The 20873-nt window shown below is 55.0% G+C and overlaps 1 protein-coding gene across 9 annotated transcripts in view; it reads left to right on the top strand.

The window, feature by feature from the left end:
- Positions 1-20873, top strand: part of CPAMD8 (C3 and PZP like alpha-2-macroglobulin domain containing 8) — a 99214-nt gene that overhangs the window by 75942 nt on the left and 2399 nt on the right. For 5 of the 9 annotated variants that reach the window (XM_060296832.1, XM_030880221.2, XM_060296828.1 and 2 more), the window contains 15 exons: positions 191-272; positions 6806-6962; positions 7092-7166; positions 10508-10673; positions 12134-12220; positions 12312-12448; positions 12843-12998; positions 13111-13173; positions 13897-14078; positions 15831-15918; positions 16707-16781; positions 17466-17571; positions 17660-17770; positions 19035-19244; positions 19562-19679. In XM_060296832.1, the coding sequence (XP_060152815.1) occupies positions 191-272; positions 6806-6962; positions 7092-7166; positions 10508-10673; positions 12134-12220; positions 12312-12448; positions 12843-12998; positions 13111-13173; positions 13897-14078; positions 15831-15918; positions 16707-16781; positions 17466-17571; positions 17660-17770; positions 19035-19244; positions 19562-19679 (1813 nt within the window). The remainder of the gene's footprint in view (positions 1-190; positions 273-6805; positions 6963-7091; positions 7167-10507; positions 10674-12133; positions 12221-12311; positions 12449-12842; positions 12999-13110; positions 13174-13896; positions 14079-15830; positions 15919-16706; positions 16782-17465; positions 17572-17659; positions 17771-19034; positions 19245-19561; positions 19680-20873) is intronic. The other 4 variants (XR_009563533.1, XR_009563532.1, XM_060296831.1 and 1 more) reach the window with 2 other exon arrangements.

The following is a 20873-nucleotide window of genomic DNA, read 5'->3' as shown; positions in this document are numbered from 1 at the left end:
CAGCTGTGGGTGTGGGGCAGTTTCAAGGACCCCAGCTGTGGGCGTGGGGCAGTTTCAAGGACCCCAGCTGTGGGCGTGGGGTAGTCTCAGGAACCCTCGATGTGGGTGTGGCATTGTTTCAGGGTCCTGGGGTAAGACGTTGGAAGGCCAGCCATTCACCAGGGTGCTGTCCCCTCTTCTTGCCCCACAGGCTACCAGAGACAGTTGACCTACAAGCACCAAGATGGCTCCTATAGTGCTTTCGGGGAGCGGGACAAGTCGGGGAGTATGTGGTGAGTCCTCACTCCCCAGGCACGGCTGCTGAGGTTCTTCCACTTGAAGTCACATTCTCCTGTCCAGCACAGCGTAGCCAGGAGCCTGCATGGGAAATGGAGATGGCCATGGTCTTAGCCCCTGGGGTTTACAGGTCTGGATTGTTGGGGTGGCGGGCGGGTTCTGCCTGGCCTGTGCATGGTGGAGCTGGCGGCGGTGACAGTTACTGTTACTCCTTCTGCTGTTGTTGCCACAGGGTCCAGGAACTGAACCCCTGCCCTCTGGCCCCTTGAGGATGGGTCCTGGCGCTCTGGTCCTCCTCAGAGCCCATGGGACCCAGGAATGGGGTGACCCTGAGCAGGAGGGGATGGGCTGGGAGAGGCCAGACCACTGCCTCAAAGCTGGCTTGTGGGGTTCTGGAGGCACGTCCTGGGGTCCGGTTTCCCTTGTGAGCGGCTCCCTCTGGCTTTCAGGGTCAACCAGAGCAGGGGGGGCCTGGGTGTACCTGGGTCTTATTCCCTGAGATCTTTGGGCCACAGCAGTTCTTGGCATCATCAGGGATTTGCCTCGTCCACTTTGGGGCTTACTGAGGAAGTGGGGCACCCGAACTTTCTGTCCCTAGTGAGGCCTCCTTCTCAGAGCAACACCCTGATGGCGCCTGCAGCAGCTATGGGCATGGACAGTATCCAGTCCTTAAATCGGCCCAGCATCAGTGCCAGGGGCCGGGGGAACAGGGACACGGCTGGCTGAGCCCACGCTGCGGTGCAGTGTCACTCGCTTGGCTCCCGAGGGGCCCAGCCTTGATCACCTGCTCAGCCCCCCAGTCCCCAGAAGCCAATCGTCTGACCCAGTTCTGGTCCCAGGGCCTTGCCTTGCTGACAGCCCATGAGGCAAGGCCGCAGTCATGCACTAGCAAGCAGAGGCCCCCACCCTCTGCGGGATTGGCCAAAGCCACTGAGTCACTCTCTGAAAGCTGGCCAAGTCCTGGCAGCTCCCAGAGGCCTCCACCGGTCAGAAATAGTGAGCTGTGACCTTTGTATGCCCTCCCACAGTTCACACACACACACACACATACACACACACACACACACACACTGAGCAGGAAAAGACCAGTTCTGCTGTGGTCATGGAAATGTGACACCCAGCAGCTTGCCTCTCCCCCTTAGCCTTGTGAAACTTCCCTGTAGGACAAAACTGCAGGATACACAGGACAATGGCAACAGCATCCACCCTGGGGCTGGGCAAACCCAGGCTCTGTCTCGTGTGGACTGTGGCAGCCTTAGACCAGATGCTCAACTTCTCTGAACCTGTTTCCTCACCACACATCCCTCTCTGGACTGGGATCGGGTAGGCAGTAGGATAAGGGTGCAGGCGTGCTCATTACAGTGCCAGGTACCCATTGGGATGGATACCCTGTTAGCACCTCTCCCTAAATATTTGGCCAGGGAGTCCAGGATCCAGTCCAACCTCTTCAACTTCCTTAAAACTCAGGATCTGTTATAGATAGGTTCCGGCGCATCCAGTGTTCATTCATTCATTCATTTGTTTGTTTATTCAAGTGTCTGCTATGTGTCAGGCTCTTTTCTTACTCCTGAGAGAACAAGAAAGACATGGTCCCTGGAGTTCATTGCTCAAGAGAGAGAGAGACCCTGTACAAGATGTAATGGTTATCTACTGCTGTGTAACAAGTCACCCCAAAACATAGCCACTTAAAACAAACATTTAGTCACAGTTCTGTGGGTCAGGAATTCAGGAGCAGCTTAGCTAGCATTGCTGGCTCAGGATCTCTCCCAAGGTTGCAGTCAGGGTGTTGGCTGGGGCTGTCATCATCTGAAGACTTGACTGGGGCTGGAGCATTTGTTTCCAAGTTAGTTCTCTCACATGGCTATTGGCAGGAGGCCTCAGTTCCTCACTGAAGACTATCCCATAGGGCTGCTTGAGTGTCCTTACAACATGGCAGCTGACTTCCCTTTGAATAAAAACTCCAAGAGAGGAAACAAGGAGGATGCCACATGCCTTTTATCATCTGGTTTCCCAAGTCATACTGTCACCTCCACCACATTCTACTTTAAAAAAAAAAATTTATTTATTTATTTTTGGTTGTGTTGGGTCTTCATTGCTGTGTGTGGGCTTTCTCTAGTTGCAGCAAGCAGGGGGCTACTCTCTTCGTTGTGGTGTGTGGGCTTCTCACTGTGGTGGCTTTTCTTGTTGCAGAGCACAGGCTCTAGGTGCGCAGGCTTCAGTAGTTGTGGCATGTAGGCTCAGTAGTTATGGCTCGCAGGCTCTAGAGAGCAGGCCCAGTAGTTGTGGCGCATGGGCTTAGTTGCTCAGCAGCATGTGGGATCTTCCTGGACCAGGGCTTGAACCTGTGTCCCCTGCATTGGCAGGCGGATTCTTAACCCCTGTGCCACCAAGAAGTCCCCACCACATTAACTTCTTTAGAAGCAAGTCACTATGTACAGCCTATACTCAAGAAGGGGGGAAACTGGGTTCTACTGCTTGAAAGGAAAAGAAGCAAGGCATTTGTGGATATATTTTAAAGCTACTACATCACCTATATAATTTCTCATATCTATGAAGCATGCTAAGGGGGTAGGGTATGATGAGGCACACAGTTACATGGGGTGGTCAGGAAAGGTGCCCTTGAAGAGGTCACCTGAAGAAGATGAGAGAGGAGCTGTATGAAAATCCAAGGGGAGAAGATTTCAGGCAGAGGGAACAGCCTGTGCAAAGGCCCTGAGGCAGAACTGAGCTTGACGAGTTTGAGCCACAGAAGGAGACCAGTGTGGCTGAAGCAGCACAGACAAGGAGGAGAGTGGCCCAACGTGAGGGAGGAGAGGGTGGCAGGGCCAGACTGAGCAGCGGGAAGAGTTTGGATTTTATTCCACATGGAGCAGGAGGGCTTAGAACAAAGCATGGCTGTAATCTGAGTCACGCTGGGCTGTGTGTGTTTAATTAATAGAGTTTATTTTTGTAGAACAGTTTTAGTTTCATAGAAAAATTAAGTAGGTAGAAGTGAGTTCCCATACACGCCCTCTCCCCTACACACAGTTTCCCCTGCTGTTAATGTCTTGCATTAGTGATATACATTTGTTATAAATGATGGACCAGTATTGCTACATTATTAACTGAGGTCCATAGTTTAGGGTTCATGTTGCATAGTCTATGGGTTTGGACAATTAAGGTGTCATAGAAAATAGTTTCACGGCCCTAAAAATCCCCTGTGCTCTGCACATTTGTCTCTCCCTCCCCCCAGCCCCTGGCAACCACTGAGACTTTTACTGTCTCTATAGTTTTGCCTTTTCCAGAATGTTATAGAGTTGGAATCATTCAGTATGCAGCCTTTTCAGATTTCTCCTTTCACTCTGTAATATGCATTTAAATTTCCTTCAGGTCATACCGTGGCTTGTTAGCTCTTTTTGTTGCTGAATAATATTCAGTTGTATGGACGTACCACAGTTTGTTTATCCCTGTTTGTGTTTTAAGATGGAAAATTAAAGAGAACAGTGGGGGCTTCCCTGGTGGCGCAGTGGTTGGGGGTCCGCCTGCCGATGCAGGGGACACGGGTTCGTGCCCCGGTCCGGGAAGATCCCACATGCCGCGGAGTGGCTGGGCCCGTGAGCCATGGCTGCTGAGCCTGTGTGTCCGGAGCCTGTGCTCCGCAACAGGAGAGGCCACAACAGTGAGAGGCCCGCGTACCGCAAAAAAAAAAAAAAAAGAGAACAGTGTAGCAGAATGTGGAAATTCCACAGTTCCCAGCACAGGGGCAACTAAGTTCCATCTTGGCCCCCCAGTGTTTGGAATTTCCAAACTCTGCTGCATACAGAGTAGGTGATGGGGCAGGGCTGGGCTGGCGGAAGCAGTGGGAGCCATGGGGTGGCCTGGCTGACACAGGAGCCATGGGGGTAGAAGGAAGAAGATGGATTTGAGGTATCTTGGAAGGAGAGTGGCCAGGACGAGGTTAATAAGGTTAATAATTGTAAGGTTAAGTGTAAATAATTGTAAGGTTTTGGTGATTCACAGAAACAGAGCTTGGAGGCACTTGATTTTCTTGTTTTGTTTTTTTAACTGTAATAAATAACAGAAAATTTACTGTCTTAACTATTTTTAAGTATACAGTTCAGTGGTATTAAGTACATTCATACTGTTGAGCAGCCAACACCACCGTCCATCCCCATAACTCTTTTCATCTTGTAAATCTGAAACTCTATACTTATTAAATGCTAACTCCCCATTCTCCCTTCCCCCCAGCCCCTGGCAACCACCATTCTACTTTCTGTCTCTATGATTCTGACTACTCTTAAGTGCCTCATATAAGTGGAATCATACAGTGTCTTGTGTGATTGGCCTATTCCACTCAGCATAATGTCCTCAATGTTCGTCCATGTTATAGCACTTTGCGGAGTTTCTTTCCTTTTCAAGGCTGAATAATATTCCATTGTGTGGATATACTGGTGTCGGCAGGTGAGAGGACCTTGGTCCTCGTCTTCTTTAGAGAGACAGTTCCACAAAGAGACTTTGTAAAGCAGAAATACACACCCAGAGAAGAGTGCGGGCATCCTCCCTAACGAGGAGTACACCAGAGAGATGATTTAAATCACTTATATGGGGGCAGTTTTTCCGGGTTTTTGTTTTCCTCTCACCAATCATCTTTCTTGGTTTTCCACATCTGACCTGACCCAGGGCCCTGCCTGATATGCGCATGCATCTTTTAGCCAAAATGTATTCCAGTGAGGGGGGGTCTCTGGGAGATTGACAGAACAGAGATTCTGGGTTAGTGCTCCCTCCATTTTTGATCCCCAAAGGAGCTTTTTTGTGCATGGGCAGTTGGGGAGGTCTCCTTGACCTCAAGAATGAAAGAGGTGGTCCTCTTCTCGTTTTACTCCAGCAGAGCTCAGCTCTCCTCTGCTCCTGCCATTAACTTTTCCGTTGAAATATCAGGGGAAACAAGCTTCAGTTTCCTCAGCTTGACAAACACCAGCCCAGGGGCCCATCTACGTCCTACCTCAATACCACATTTTGCTTGTCCATTCATCTGTCAGTGGACACTGGGTTGCTTCCATAGTTCGGCCATTGTGAATAATGCTGCTACAGATATGGGTGCACAGATATCTCTTTAAGACTCTGCTTTCATTTCTTTGGGGTATATACCCAGAAGTGGAATTGCTGGATCATATGATAATTCTGTGTTCAATTTTTTTAGGAACTGCCATGTTGTTTTCCATGGGGGCTGTACCATTGTCCGTTCCCACCAGCAGTGCACAAGGGTTCCAATTTCTCTGCATCTTCATCGACACGTGCTGTTTTCTGTGTCGTTTGGTTTTTGTTTTATAGTAGCCATCCTGATGCATGTCAGGTGGGGGAGCCACTTGATTTTGGAAAGGATGGATTACTCTTTCGTCCTGAGTTGGGGTGTTTCCCCTGCTGATAGTTCTGCTGTTTGTCCCTCTTGGCTCCCTGGTTTCCATCTGGTGGTTCTCCTGAATTCATTTTTTTCATTCATTCATTCTCCAGCTTCATCGTCTCCCATTCAGGGTGCACTAGCAACAGCTGGGCTGGGGGATGGGGTGGACAAGGGGCAGGCTGCAGAGATACAGATAGAAAACAATGACACAGAGGGAGGGCCTGGGGGTCCAGAGGCAGCATGTCCATCACAGAGTGGAGGTGTCTGGGAGGCTTCCTCTGGGGAGGGACCCCTGGGTTGAACACTGAGAGACAAGTAATACTTCATCCTGTAAAGAAAGGAGGTAGGAGCATGGTGCATCCAGGGCCTGGGTGACTGAGTAACTGAAGCTAGTGGGTTGGTGGGATGTTTTCAGCTGCAAACAAAAGAAAACTGGCTGAAAAAGCAATTCTGAATATCTCCTCACACCATAGAGCTGGGGAGGCTCCAGGATTGGCCAGTCTGGCAGCCCCACAATCCATTGGGGTTCCTGGTTCTTTCCCTTGGTCCCTGTGGGCATCCTCGGCGCAGCAGCTGCTCTCCTCGTGGTGGCAAAATGGCTGCAGCTGCTCCCAGCATCACCTCATGTGCCCATTCCAAAGCCATTTGCAGGTCTGGGGACTGGAAGGCCCATGGCTGTGGCTGGCTAGGGCTATAGAGGAGCCCAAGTGTCCAGTGTACTTGGTTGCCGGTTTTTCCTGGGATCTCTCAGCAAGACCTGGGATCTCTTGGGGAGTGGTTGTGGAGGAGCAACAAGGAAGGTCTTCTGCACATGGCGGGGGTGGGGGCTGGTGGTGGGACTGGACCAGCTCACAAAAAGGCCTTGAGTGCCAGGCAAGGAGCAGACCCGGGTGCTTCTGTGGGGGGAGGGAGTAAACGGGGAGGCTGGGCTCCATCATCAGGTCCTGCTGGGTGCCCACACACTTCCATCAAGTGCTCACAACAGCCCTGCGAGGGCAGGCTGGACCCTCCTGTCTTGCAGAGTAGGAAGCAGAGTCTTGGATGATGTGGGGAGCGTGCCACAGTCCCTGGCGGGGCACACGGGAGGTGACTCTGTTTTGCAACTCCCCAGCCCATGGCTCTCCCAGCCCCCACCTCATCCTGTTTCAGGCTCACAGCCTTTGTCCTGAAGTCCTTCGCCCAGGCGCGCAGCTTTATCTTCATTGACCCTCAGGAGCTGGCAGCCGCCAAGGGCTGGATTGTCCAGCAGCAGCGGGCAGACGGCTCCTTCCCGGCGGTGGGCAGGATTCTGAACAAGGACATCCAGGTTGGCAGCCTCCCAGCTTCCTCCTGGGGTCTTGGCTTTGCCCTGGCTGCTCCCCGGTGTTGTCTGGGCCCAGTGGGGGCAGGGGGCTGTCCCCTCTGGCTTGGGATGAAACTACAAATCCTCTTACAGGGTGGGATCCACGGCACAGTCCCTCTGACAGCCTACGTGGTGGCAGCGCTCCTGGAGATGGGCCTGGCCTCGGAGGTAAGCGCAGGGGGCCCGGGAGGTGCCGGCTGGAGGAGCGAGCGGACAGTTTTGCCTTGCAGGCCAGGTTGGCCATCTTCTGGCCATCTTCAGCTTCTATTTATTCCTTGATGCCCCCCTTCTGCTCATTAGTGAGACTTTTTGATGCTTTTCAATGGTCACAGAACATCCAACTTCTTGTGGCCTGAGCAGAGGTGTGAGAGATTCCAGCAGTAATCACCGGGGACATGCGTGTGTAGGAGAGTGGGGTAGGCGTGGCTGTATCCTGAGTACGAGCCCTCCCAGGACTGTCCACAGCCCCCAGGCCCAATCGGAGAATCATTTGGGGCCCAATCAGGTTCCTGGCCAGCGACCCAGGGGCTGGCTTCAGGGAGCCCTACACAAAATGTGGGACTCATGAATGCTTTTGCGGGGAAGAGTCTAGAACCTTCAGGGACGGTACTAGACCCAGCAGGGCTTAGACGTCCCGAGGAACTCAAGGGCCATCGTCACTTCCGGGAGGCTGTCCCAGATGGGCGTGGCATGTCCCCTGCAGTGAGAGCTTAGACGGAGCTCAGCCGCTGGGGTCGGGACTCCACCATTCCTAACACCTGTGCCAATTCCAAATCCTCTGGTGATGAATTGTGAATTGTGGCACTTCTCAGAATTTCCCGATTTGACTGTGTCTAGGCTTTGGTGCGACCTAAGACCCTCCACGTCCCACACGCTTTGCCCAGAGAGCCCCTTGCTTGCCCTGTGTTAAGGGGCTGAATTGTGTCGATCCCAAAATTCATATCCTGAAATCCCAACCCCCATCTTAGCTCAGGCTGCCGTCACAAAACACCGCAGAGTGAGGGACTTCAACAACAGACATTTATTTCTTATGGTTCTAGAGACTGGAAAGTCCAAGGTCAAGGTTCTGGTCGATTTAGTTCTTTTTTTTTTTTTTTCTGATTCAGTTCTTTTTTTTAAATTAAATTAATTAATTTATTTAATATTTTATTTTTGGCTGTGTTGGGTCTTCGTTTCTGTGCGAGGGCTTTCTCCAGTTGGCGGCGAGCGGGGGCCACTCTTCATCGCGGTGCGCGGGCCTCTCACTGCCGCGGCCTCTCCCGTTGCGGGGCACAGGCTCCAGACGCGCAGGCTCGGTAGTTGTGGCTCCCGAGCCCAGCCGCTCCGCGGCATGTGGGATCTTCCCGGATCGGGGCACGATCCCGTGTCCCTTGCTTTGGCAGGCGGACTCCCAACCACTGCGCCACCAGGGAAGCCGCTCTGATTCAGTTCTTAATGAGGGATCTCTTCCTGGCTTGTAGACAGCCATCTTCTTTCCATGTCCTCACGTGGCCTTTTCTTGGTACGTGACCATGGAGAGAGGTGGGGTGGGGTTGGGGGAGAGATTGAGAGAGAGATCACTCTGGTGTCTCTTTGTCTTCTTATAAGCAGCCTCATTGATTATAGAGGTTCCACCCTCTTGGCCTCATCTAAACCTAACCACCTCCCAAAGGCACCCCTTCCTAACACCATCATATTGGAGGTTAGGGCTTTAACATATACATTTGTGGGAGGGGGACGGGGAGGCACAGACATTCAGTACATAACAGCCCCAAGACTTCAGAATGTGATAGTATTTAGAGACAGGGCCTTTAAAGAGGTAGTCACGTTAAAATGTAGCCTTTAGAGTGGGTACTAATCCACTATGACTGGCATCCTTGGAAAAGGGGGACATTAGGACACAGAGACCAGCACAGAGGGAAGCTGATGTGAAGATAAAGGGAGAAGATGGCTAGCTACAAGCCAAGAGAGAGGCCTGGAACAGATCCTTTCCTCACGGCCCTCAGAAGGAACCAGCCCTGCTAACACCTCGATATTGGACTTCTGGCCTCCAGGTCCACGAGATAAGAAATTTCTACTTTTTTAAGCCACCCAATTTGTGGTACTTTGTTACGCAGCCCCAGCAGACTCATACACCCTGCCTCTAGGAAGACCAACCAACTTGGTTGGCCCGGGACCAAGGGATTCCGGGGATGCAGGCCTCGTGGGTGCCTCCTCCCTGCCTGCACCTGAGACTGAGGAACCCAGGCTCCTTGGCGTTCCCAAGGTGGGTCTCTCCTCCATCCCCTGGTTCTGCTTTTTGTTTTGGTAGAATCGACATTTAGGTCCTTCTGACCTTATCAGATTTTTCTAGAGCTGAACCAAGTGTTTCTTCCTGAACTCAAGAATATGAAGGCCCCTGTGCCTTAGGCTGAAAAAAGGCCCCCGGACTTGTGTCCTGTGGCATTTGTAACAAAGTACCACAAACAGTGGCTTTAAACAACGGGAGTTTATTCTCTTGCAGTTCTGGAGGCCAAGGTCTGAAGTCAGTGTGTGGGCGGGGCCATGGCTCCTCTGGAGGTCTAGGGGAGGATGCTTCCTAGCCTCTTTCACCTTCTGGGAACTCCCAACATTCCTTGGCTTGTGACTGCATCACTCCAATCTCTGCCTGTCTTTCCACGGCCTTCTCTCTGTGTCTCTTCGTCCTCTCTTCTTATAAGGACATCAGTGCTACCTCTGCAAAAGTGTCCAGCCACCCCCACCCCAGGCTCTGGGCTTATGTGGCTCAGGCTTGGGGATCCAGTTAATTTGCTCTGTCATCCCTGATACATGCCCCGGGAGGGAGATGGTACGTCTTAACGACATGCCGTAAGGGCGGTTCCCGTGCTTTATCCTGATCTAAAGATGGAAAGCTTTGGGAGAGCATTCCTTCTGCAATCTTAACAATCACCAAAGCAGAGTTATCTTAACTCCATGGCTCCACCAGTGCCCACAGGAGCACCATTGCTCATTTGCTAAATTCCCGAATGCTTTGAATCACTCCTTTTTCCATTTAGCCTATATTATTGGGCAGCTTCTCTGAACTAAGCCCATCACTGGACCATGGACTTGGTTTCTGTCCTTCACCCGCTCACACTGTGGTTCAGGAGCATGATGAGGGTTGGTGGGCTTCCTGGAGGAGGTGACAATTGAAGCTAGGCCTGGAGGATGAGGTGGGCCTGAGCTGGGGGTCTTAGAAGCCAGCCTAGTGATAGAGTGGGATGGGGCGGGGCGGCCAGGGGTCTGCCTGCTTCCCCCAGAGTGTCTCTGAATTGATTTGTTGTGTTCAGACTTCACTTGGAAAACCTGGCACCAACATAAAAGAAAGGGAATGGGGCTTTGAAAGCTGAGGCTGCAGGCAGTGGGGCACCAGAAGGATACAAAGTGAGGGGCTGCAAGCCATCCAGTGCTTGCCCCAGGCATGTCCTGAGAACCTCTGGGAGTGTGGTGGGTGGGGTGAAGGCAGAGCAGCCTCCCAGGGCTCCAATTCCCACCCCCCCTGCACCCCACAGGAGGAAAGGGGTGCCATTGCCAAAGCCAGGCACTTCCTGGAGTCCAGCGCGCCCCTGGCTACGGACCCCTACAGCAGTGCCCTGACCGCCTACGCGCTGACCCTGCTCCGCAGCCCTGCAGCCCCCGCCGCTCTGCGAAAGCTCCGCAGCCTGGCCATCACCCAGGGTAGGTGCCCCTGCCTGCCACCCCAGCGGACACGGTGTGGGGCCAGCCCACTGCGGGCCCCAGTAAACAGCTCATGAACACGTGCATGGAATGAAGGAGGCATCCTTTGCTCACTCTGTTTTTTTTTTTAATAAATTTATTTTTTTAATTATTTTATTTTATTTTTGGCTGCATTGGGTCTTCGTTACTGCACACGGGCTTTCTCTAGTTGTGGTGAGCGGGGGCTACTCTTCGTTGAGGGTCGCGGGCTTCTCATTGTGGTGGCTTCTCTTGTTGCAGAGCACGGGCTCTAGGCGCACGGGCCTCAGTAGTTGTGGCTCGCGGGCTCTAGAACGCAGGCTCAGTAGTTGTGGCGCACGGGCTTAGTTGCTCTGCGGCATGTGGGATCCTCCTGGACCAGGGATCGAACCCGTGTCCCCTTCATTGGCAGGCGGATTCTTAACCACTGGGCCACCAGGGAAGTCCCTCACTGTTTTTTTTTACTCATTTATTATTGCATCTACTAGTGGCTTCATTTGATGAAGTGGCTCGAGCTTGAGCATCATTTTCCTCCCCTGTGAAGTAGGGGATGCCACCCCGCCCCCACCAGGGAAAACAGTGCTCGGAGATCCCCGGTAGAGGATCCCCAGGCTTCCTGGAAACCATTCCTGGGCAGGGTGCTGGGAGGCAGGGGAGGGCTGCAGCCGGCTCCCACCCTGCCCCCCATCACTGGGTGAGTCTCGGAAACCCTTTTCCATCTTGGAGTGTCAGTCTCCCGTCTACAAAATGACTCCTCATTGTGTTTGGGGAGCCCCAGTCACTGAGCTGTGACTTCTCAGAGGTCCCCAAACTCAGTCTCCTTCCCCCCAGCCCCTGGGCTTTCCCAGGAGCTGCGCTGGTATTCCATCCAGCTTCTCTGCTTAAGATGTCACCTGAAGAATTGCTTTCACTGCTTAAGAAGAAGAAGAAGGAAAAAAAACTTAAAAAGCAAAATTCTAAAACCATCCAGTTGGATGACGGTGTCAATTTAGGACTAACTGCTCAAGATCTGAGGCAGGGAGTGCTGATTTCTCAGTGGTTTGAGGGCTTTTTATACCACACATGAGCTCAGAATCTTTGGAGCCTTTGCCAGTACGGAGTGGCTTCCTGGTCCCCAAGTCGGGTAGACTGGGGCCTGCCTCAGGGCTCCAGCCAAGAGGGAGGCCATTGATTAGTGATGTCTGTCGGGGTAGAGAAAAGCAGCCAGGGATTGGTGATGTCTGCCAACGGTGCAGGAGGGGCTGGGTTTGTCGCTGTAGCTGCAGATCTGAGATGTAGCCCCAAGACCCTTCCTGTCCCAGCCATCTTCCCCTGGTACCCTCTTGCCCTGGGGCCCAGCCCCTGATGTCTATTCTTGAGCCCACATGCGCTGACACTCAGCATGGGTTGCCAGGCTGAGTGCCAACAGGGGTTGTGGCCCCTGACCTGTTCTGGCCTTACAGATGGGGTGACCCACTGGAGCCTGACGGGTTCCCGGGATGTGGACAAGGATGCGTTCCTGAGCTTCAGTGACGGGGTCTATCAGACAGGTACTGGCCACCCCACCTGCGGTGCCTGCTGTGGGCACCGGGTCCTGGGTCCCAGTGTCAAAAGGGCCCCAGCTGGCCTCTTCCGTTGCAGTGGTCTCGGCCGAGGTGGAAATGACAGCCTATGCCCTGCTGACCTACACCCTCCTGGGAGATGTGGCCACTGCCCTGCCTGTGGTGAAGTGGCTGTCCCAGCAGCGGAATGCCCTTGGGGGCTTCTCCTCCACTCAGGTGAGCCAGGAAGGCCAAAAGAGGGGCTCGGGTCTGAGCGGGGTTACTGTGGCCTAGGCTTGGGACTCAAGAGCCAGGTAGGAAGCCACTGGCTGCTTCAAGTCTCAGGACGGCTCCTTACCCGCAGCCCCTGGGGGCATGATGTCCAAGAGAGGGCAGGAGGATGGGGCTGAGGGACAGATGTGCCTGGCTCTGGGACAGGGACCCAGCCCCTGCCTCCATGGAGATGCTCCCCAGCTGCCTGGGGCCCCCAGCCCTGTGGGTATCTACACCGGACACCCAGTGCTCTGTTCCGGCCTCACGGGTCGCTGGTATCCGGAGAGGACCCGTGGCACCCGCAGCGTGGGCCGGACCCGCTCCTGGGGCTGAGCCCAGCCTCCTGCTCTGTCCCCAGGACACCTGCGTGGCTCTGCAGGCCTTGGCAGAGTACGCCATCTTGTCTTACGCGGGCGGCATCAACCTCACCGTCTCCCTGGCCTCCACCAACTTGGACTACCAGGAGACCTTCGAGCTGCACAGGGCCAACCAGAAGCTTCTACAGATGGCGGCGGTGCATGCTCCCGGGACCAGGGGTGGGGGGTGGGCAGCGACGGCGGCCCCTCCCTGCTGCCTGTCTGTCCACGTGGGTCTGGGGGGGAAACCACGGCATCTTCTCTCCCCAGATCCCCAGCCTCCCCACGGGGCTGTTTGTGAGCGCCAAGGGCGAAGGCTGCTGCCTGATGCAGGTGAGGCTGCGGGGAGAGGGGGCGCTTCCAGGGCACCCCTGGAGGGGCGGGCGGGAGGGAGCTCAGTGTTGGGCCAGGTTGAGTGGGGTGGATGTGGGTGTGAGAGCCACCCCAGGGCAGCCTGTCAGCCCCCTGAAATGCCATCCACTCTGCCCAAGGCAGGACTCAAGGCAGACGGCAATGTGTCCCCTTGAGGATGGAGTCGCCCCAGAAGCTCCATCTGATCCCCGTTCCGGTGGTCTCTGACCTTAAGCATACCCCTCCCTTCACCCCCCACGGTGGGACTTGTTATTCTCCCTGCCAAGGCCTGAATGGAGATGGCCAGCCTGGCGCTCCCCACGACCCCTCAGTCACCAGGCTCAGGATTTAGTCACACTCTGGGTGGAGACAGGCTGGCCTCCTAGGCTCTGGCCAGCGGTCTGAGGGCAAGTCTGCCAGGAGACCCTCGCATTCTCAGCTTCTGCATCTGGAAGGTGGGAGCCCAGACAACACAGTGGATAGGGGAGGGAGCCTGAGAGGCAGACAGACCTGGGCTTGAAATGTGGAAAAATGGGGTGATGGTCGTACCTACACCATCAGGGCGAAATGGAATGACCGTAGTGCCCAGAGCTGTTGTTGATGTCACCGTTGTCGTCGTTCTGGCTGTCCCCCACCTTGTCCTGCCCTTGCCTCTCCCCTCCCCACTCCCCTGTCCCCTCAGCCTCTGTCCTCCCACCCCCCCAGATCGATGTTACCTACAACGTGCCAGACCCAGTGGCCAAGCCGTCCTTCCAGCTGCTTGTCAACCTCCAGGAGCCCGAGGCCGAGCGGCGGCCCCCTGCGCCTGCCTCCGCGGCTGACGATGACGACCCAGCAGCTGACCAGCATCAGCAGGAGTACCCGGTGACACTGGAGGTGTGCACCAGGTAAGGCCTCCTGCCCCGCTGGCTGGCACCGCCACCCGGACGGCATTTTATATAGTGACGCTCTCGACTAGGAACGCCTCGGGCATTCATCTGGGCCTGTACTACTTGTGGGAGCCCCACAGACATTTCACCAAAGTTGTGGCTGGACCAGCCCTCGTGGTCCTTAGTCTGATCGCAAGACACACGTCAGCAACACCCATCAGGGACCTTTGAAGAACAAGATTTCTTACTCACAGGTCCTGGAGGGCACATGACCCTCCCGAGAGTCACACAGCGAGGTCACAGGTAGAGAGACAGAGAGAAGGCACGGACCTGAGGTTCTGCCTATATTGGGGTCCGGGGGGGGGGTTGCCTACATTTTTGTGGATTCACTTTTTATTGGCGAATTTAAAATATAAGAGCAGGAATTAGGGTGCTGGAAGGGGAAGGCAGGGTGACCCAAGTGGTCCATCATCTAGGTTACCCAGGGCTTCCTGAAAGAGGGACCTTTGTGGGTGGGGGCAGCCTGATTCCTCTTCTGGTTGTTTGGCTAGTAGTTGTGTCATACGGCCGCCAGTATCTTTATTCAAGATGGATGTCTTCGAAATGGATGCCTTTGCAATCAGAAGCTTACACTCCAAATGATTTTTGAAACGAAAGAAATGGAAGTGCTTCTGAATGGGTGCAGCAGACCCCAGTGACAGGTGGGGCTGGGTGGGATGGCTGTTTGTGGCCCCTGTGCGACCCACCAGCCCCAGGTGTGACCCTGGGACCAGACCACAGAGGGTCCTCGGCGGTGGGTGCATGCAGCTGCCCACGAAGGATGCTCATTACCACGGCAACGATGGGGGACCCCAAAGGTGGGTTGCAAACTATGGCACCTGAAGCCCATCAGAGCTGCCCAGACACCTTCTTTAACCTTGACCCTCAGCCCTCACATGTCCAAGGCTCCCATCTTAGGAAGTTCTGAAGAACAAGCACAACTTGGTCCAAGCCCGGGAGCCCTGGGTGAGTGGCTTCCCAAACCTCCAGCTGTGTTTCCTGCTCCACAGTGAGACTCAGGATGGTTCCACTAAGCACGGCTGTGATCACCATCTAATCAGGCGGGGGAGCGAGAAGCAGCTGGACTGGCCCAACTGTCTGGTCCCGGCAGGCCTGCTGGGGCATCTCTGTTCCTCCCTCAGATGCGTTAAGAAAAAAAACCCCACCGTGTGCCACCCGGATATAGCGTCTCTCAGGCCTCACCCCTGCAGGAAGCCTCCCCCGCCTGCCCCAGGAGCTGTGACCACCCCGTCCCCTTGGGACACAGTCTGCAGGTTCCTCACTCAGTGTCAGCCTCCCTGTCACCAGCACCCAGCACAGGGAGGGCCTGGCACATAGCAAGCCCCAGAGGCCATATTTACCCACCCCCCCATGTCACAGAAGAGGAAACTGAGGGCTGGCACTGGAGAGTGACCGGGTCTCCCCCAGTGGCCTGGACTCCCTCGGCCCTGTGGAGCAGCTTCTCACACTGGGGGCACAGCATGGAGTTCGGGTCAGAACACAGCCCAGAGTTGATAGACCTGGGTCAGGCCCAGAACCCTCGGCAAGGCCTTTTCTTTATGGTCTCAGTGTCTTAGCTGTGAAATGGGCTGACCACCGACCCAGCCAAGGGTGTTTGTGCAGATGGGCTGCCAGCCAGGCAGGCTCGGGGGTTGTGGGGACAGAGGGGTCCATGAATTCCACTGCAGGGCTTGAGTTCAAGGGCCTCTCTCTCTCTCCCCTCATCGGAAGGTGGCTGCATGCAGGCTCCTCCAACATGGCGGTCCTGGAGGTGCCCCTGCTGTCAGGGTTCCGGGCGGACGTTGAAAGCCTGGAGCAGGTGAGGTAGCACTGGTGGGCAGGGCTCGGCTCAGGTCTCTGGCTGGTGGCCCTGCCCAGGTTGCAAATTCCCAGCCCTTCATAAAATGGGTTTTTGTTTTTGTTTTCTTGTCTTTCTGGGCAAAGTTGGTGTTTGGGGGCTGGCCATCTGCTGAGGGGCAGGTGGGGAGGGGTGGGAGCTTTCCCAGTAGGTGTCATTCAGTGGGCCACCCGTGCTGTTATCCATGTGGCAGAGGAAGGGTTCAACGAACCTGCCCGCACTTTGGGGATGATCTGGGATACCAGGGAGAGATTTGCCACCATCCTCAACTTAAAGAGAGACCGGCCCCCTTTTTGGGGGGGGGGAGGGGAAGAGGGTCACAAAATGGGCAGAGCAGCCTTACCTGAGGATGTCTGCAGTGTGGGGAGGGACAGGAAAGTAGGGCCTGTCCTGGGGGAGGGAGTTGGAATGGTGCAGGTGAGGCAGGAGCAGGTGGCAGGGCTCTGTGGGCGCCTAGGGGGCCACAGGGAGGCCCGGCCTGGGACTGAGGCTCGCTCAGGGGAGACTGCAGGCAGGGAAGGGGAAGCAGGTACTCGGGACAGTGGTAACCAGCCTTGAATGCCCTCTCCTGGGTGCTGACCTCCACCCTCTGGCCTGGCCCACGGGGACTTGCTGGATGACCGTGGGCAAACTCCGGGGCCTTGGGTCTTCACGGGTCCAGCCCACCTTGGGCCCTTGGAGATCGGGGAGGAAGAGAGCATTGGGGTCTGAAGGGCCGGGCAGACCCTGACCTCTGGCTTCCCTGCCAGCTGCTCCTCGACAAGCACGTGGCACTGAAGAGGTACGAGGTGGCTGGTCGCAGACTACTCTTCTACTTTGATGAGGTACTGCTGGCCGGGGGTGGTGGGTGGAGGCCTCCACGGCAGCCACATTGGCGAGGGCACAGCTGCCATGGCCCGGTGTGGTTCCTGCAATGATCTCATACCAAGAAAAAGAAACTGGGAGAGGCAACTCAGGCGGAGTTGCCACGGCTGCCTGCCCTGTGCCCTAGCCAGCTTGCTTTGGTGCAGAAAGTTGGGAGGGGTATGGAATAGTATTCGGGCATCAAAAGGAATGAAGCAGTGATGGTTTGAACCTCAAAAACATGCAGAGTGAAGAGACAGAAAGCAGATTGGTGGTTGCCAGGAGTTGGGGGGATGGGGAGTGCAAATGGGGATAGGGTTTCCTTTTGAGGTGATGGAAATATTCTGCAGATGGATAGTGGTTGCACAAGTTTGTCAATGTCCACACACACACACACACACACACACACACACACACAAGGAGGGAGGGCACCTGCCATGGGGGGAGTGGGGGATGAAAGACCAGCTGAGATGGTTTTCCCAAGTGGGATGGAAGGACCCACAAAATTAAAATGGGATCACGTTTCTGTTTCACGCCTCCTGGGCATCCCGAAATCAGCCAGTTCTGGGCCCACATTTTGCGGCATCACAGAGCACAGAGGCCGGAGCTCAGTCTCTGGCCCTAGTGGCCCCGGCCGAGCCTGAGCCTGTCCGCTGCCCCCGCAGATCCCCAGCGAGTGTTTGACGTGCGTGAGGTTCCGGGCGCTCCGCCAGCACGTCGTGGGCAGGACGTCGGCGCTGCCCATCTCCGTGTACGACTACTACGAGCCTGGTAGGTCCGCGCCCAACACCCACAACTCTAGCTCAGTCCCTCACCCTGTCATCCATCACTTGGTCACCCTTCTCCCCTGGTCCCGCAGCCTTCGAGGCCACTCGCTTCTACAACGTCAGCTCGCGCAGTCCCCTCGCCCGGGAGCTGTGCGCTGGGCCTGCGTGCAACGAGGTGGAGCGTTCCTTGGCCCAGGGCCCCGGTAAGTGCGCGGGGCCATTGCCCCTTCCGACCACCCGCCACCCCGACCCCACCCGCGGCAGAGGAGGGCGTGGTAAAGGCAGGAGGACCCGGCACGGTCAAGGGCGCGCTGCCTGAGCGGAGGGGCTTGGGGTTGAGCAGAGTGGGCAGGCAGTGAGAAGGAGGCGGGGCTTAGCGGGGCGCGGGGGGTGGGCAGTGAGGAGGGGCGGGGCCTAGGGGGGTATGAGGGGGCGGGTGTAGAAGCGGGCGGCCCAAAGGAGAGCCCTTGCCTCCGCTTCCGCACAAGCCAAAGGGTGTTGGGACCCAGGCCGGGAGCCCCAATCGGCCACAGAGAAGGACGCAGGACGGGCTAGAGGGTCCCTCGGGACCTTTTTCTTTATTTTCCAGACTTCTTGAAATGAGTTTAGATTGCTTTTAAAAGTTTTCTTTTTCTTATTTATTTATTTATTAACATCTTTATTGGAGTATAGTTGCTTTACAATGGTGTGTTAGTTTCTGCTATATAATAAAATGATTCAGCTGTACGTATACATATATCCCCATGTCTCCTCCCTCTTGCATCTCCCTCCCACCCTCCCTAACCCACCCATCTAGGTGGTCACAAAGCACCGAGCTGATCTCCCTGTGCTATGTGGCTGCTTCCCACTAGTAATCCGTTTTACATTTGGTAGTGTATATATGTCCATGCCACTCTCTCACTTCGTCCCAGCTTACCCTTCCCCCTCCCCATATCCTCAAGTCCATTCTCTAGTAGGTCTGTGTCTTTATTCCTGTCCTGCCCCTAGGTTCTTCAGAATCAATTTTTTTTTTTTAGATTCCATATATATGTGTTAGCATATGGTATTTGTTCTTCTCTTTCTGACTTACGTCACTCTGTATGACAGACTCCAGATCCATCCACCTCACTATAGATAACTCAATTTCGTTTCTTTTTATGGCTGAGTAATATTCCATTGTATATATGTGCCACATCTTCTTTATTCATTCATCTGTCGATGGACACGTAGGTTGCTTCCATGCCCTGGCTATTGTAAGTAGAGCTGCAATGAACATAAAAGTTTTCTTTTTAAATTTTATTTTGGTAAACACTAGGCAAATACTTGCGTGAAATTCTACCAGGTCAGGGCTTCCTAGGAACTGTCTCCACGCTGTGGAGTGTGGTCCGGACCCCAGGGACTTCTCCCCAACCCCAGGCCCAGGTGGAGGCAGGGATCAAGTTGGGGGGTGGAGTTCCCGGGGCCTGCCCATTTCGCCTCGCCCGCCAGGCTGGTCCCCTGGCGAGGCAGGTCCCGCTGCCATCCCGGAGGAGGGGACGAAGATCACGCGCTGCGGCTGCGCGCGCGACTGCACCACCAGCAGGGACCCGGTATGTGGCTCCGACGGCGTCGTCTATGCCAGCACCTGCCACCTCCAGGAGGCTGCCTGCCGCGAACGTGTGAGATTGGAGCCCGCGCCCCCTGGCCGCTGTGCCCTTGGTGAGGATCCACCCACGCCCCGCCTCGGGGATCCCACCTTGTCCCAGAATGTATCGCTCCATCTTCTTCTCTTTGCATCTGGGTCCCTTTGCATCTCCTCAGTCTTGGTCAGTCTCTCCCCAGCCCCACCCCAACTTTGTGCTTTCCTGCATCTCCTCGTCTCTGATTTCTGTGTCCGCTTCCCCACCTTGTGACCTCACCTCCTATCTGTTGCTCTGGGCCACAGATCTCCTCCCCTCAGGCCCCCTGGGCTGTTGGTCATCCAGATCCTCTCCCTCCAGTGCCTTCCCTACCGACTCAGTCCTCCTTCCTTCCAGAGCAGCCGACACCAGCCTCTGCTTTGTACAGCTACGACTATGACCTGGGTCCCCTGGACGCGGGGCACGTGGCAGCCGGCCATGAGGTGGTGGACTTGGACGGGGAAGCAGAGGACAGGTGAGAGCTGGATCCGCCCCCAACTTCCCTCCACTGGCCCTGGAACCTGGCAGGGAGTGGGAGTGACTGATGGAGGGGTCAGCCTGCTGTAGGGTTTCAGGGGATGAGGTGGGGGATCTGTTCTCCCTTGACCCCCATCCACCCAGGCACACATAGAAGAGCAGCCTGTATGTGTAGCGTGAGCTTAGTGAACCCTCCCAAGGACTGGACCCCAGGACAGACCTGTCCCTGAGACCCCCTGGGCCTGGGACCCCTGTTAAAGAAGAAATTATTCATGACGCAAGGAATATATTTTTCAAGGGGGAGCACTATGGAGTCTTGCAGTGGGGATAGAGATTGTAACTAACTCCTAATAATAAAAGAAGAAAAAGTGGGAATTTATAGCCAAGGAGTGGGGGGTGGCAGTCAGTGGATGGAAAGTTACTAGGAGGAAACATCAGGAGTGAAGGACGGATATTCTAGCTAAACCGACTGCACCTGATTGTTGCTGAAGGTAGGCCAGGGTGATGAGAAATTACAGGGGGCAGGGGGTGGATGGTGGAGGACGAGGAACCCAATCAGATATCAAGGGTGATCAGTACGGTGGAGGGGGGGGTTTCTGGCTAAACTGACATATTAGCAGATTCTTGCTACAGTTGGGCAGTGCTGAGATGAACATGGAAGCCTAGAATTTGAGACCGAAGTGAAAAAGAGCTCAGAAGAGCCCGGGTGGAGTTTGGTTAGGTAGAGAATCTTTGTCTCCCCTGAAGGAAGGATGGAGGAAATGGTCAGGAGACCAGAGAGCCCTGTGGGGTGAGGCTGGGAAGGGGCTGCTGGGCAGACTTCCTGGACGAGGCAAATCTTTTGGGTTGAACAAACTCAACTCAAGAGGTTTAAACAACAGGTTGATCTATCAGCTCAGGTAAGTGCCAGGTCCTGGAGGCTGGCTGCACTGGCGGGCCTCAGAGCCCTGCCTTCCTGGGTAGCAAGGGTCTCTCCACCCCATGCTGGTGGCAAAGGCTGGTTTACATCCCCACTCAGCAAACCCAGTAGGAAAGTTTTTCCCAGCACCAACCAGAGTCCCAGAGATTTAGGGGTGCGTCATCTTGCACCAGGCACTGGGTTTAGTTCACATGCATATAATATAATTATCGATAGGGCTGGGTTTAGGGTTACTGTTGCACTAATTTTGTTTTGCCCCCCTGTGTTTCTCTT

Source organism: Globicephala melas, chromosome 3 (genome assembly GCF_963455315.2).
Source record: "Globicephala melas chromosome 3, mGloMel1.2, whole genome shotgun sequence".
Taxonomy (NCBI): Eukaryota; Metazoa; Chordata; class Mammalia; order Artiodactyla; family Delphinidae; genus Globicephala; species Globicephala melas.
This window is presented reverse-complemented; position numbering and strand designations above follow the sequence as displayed.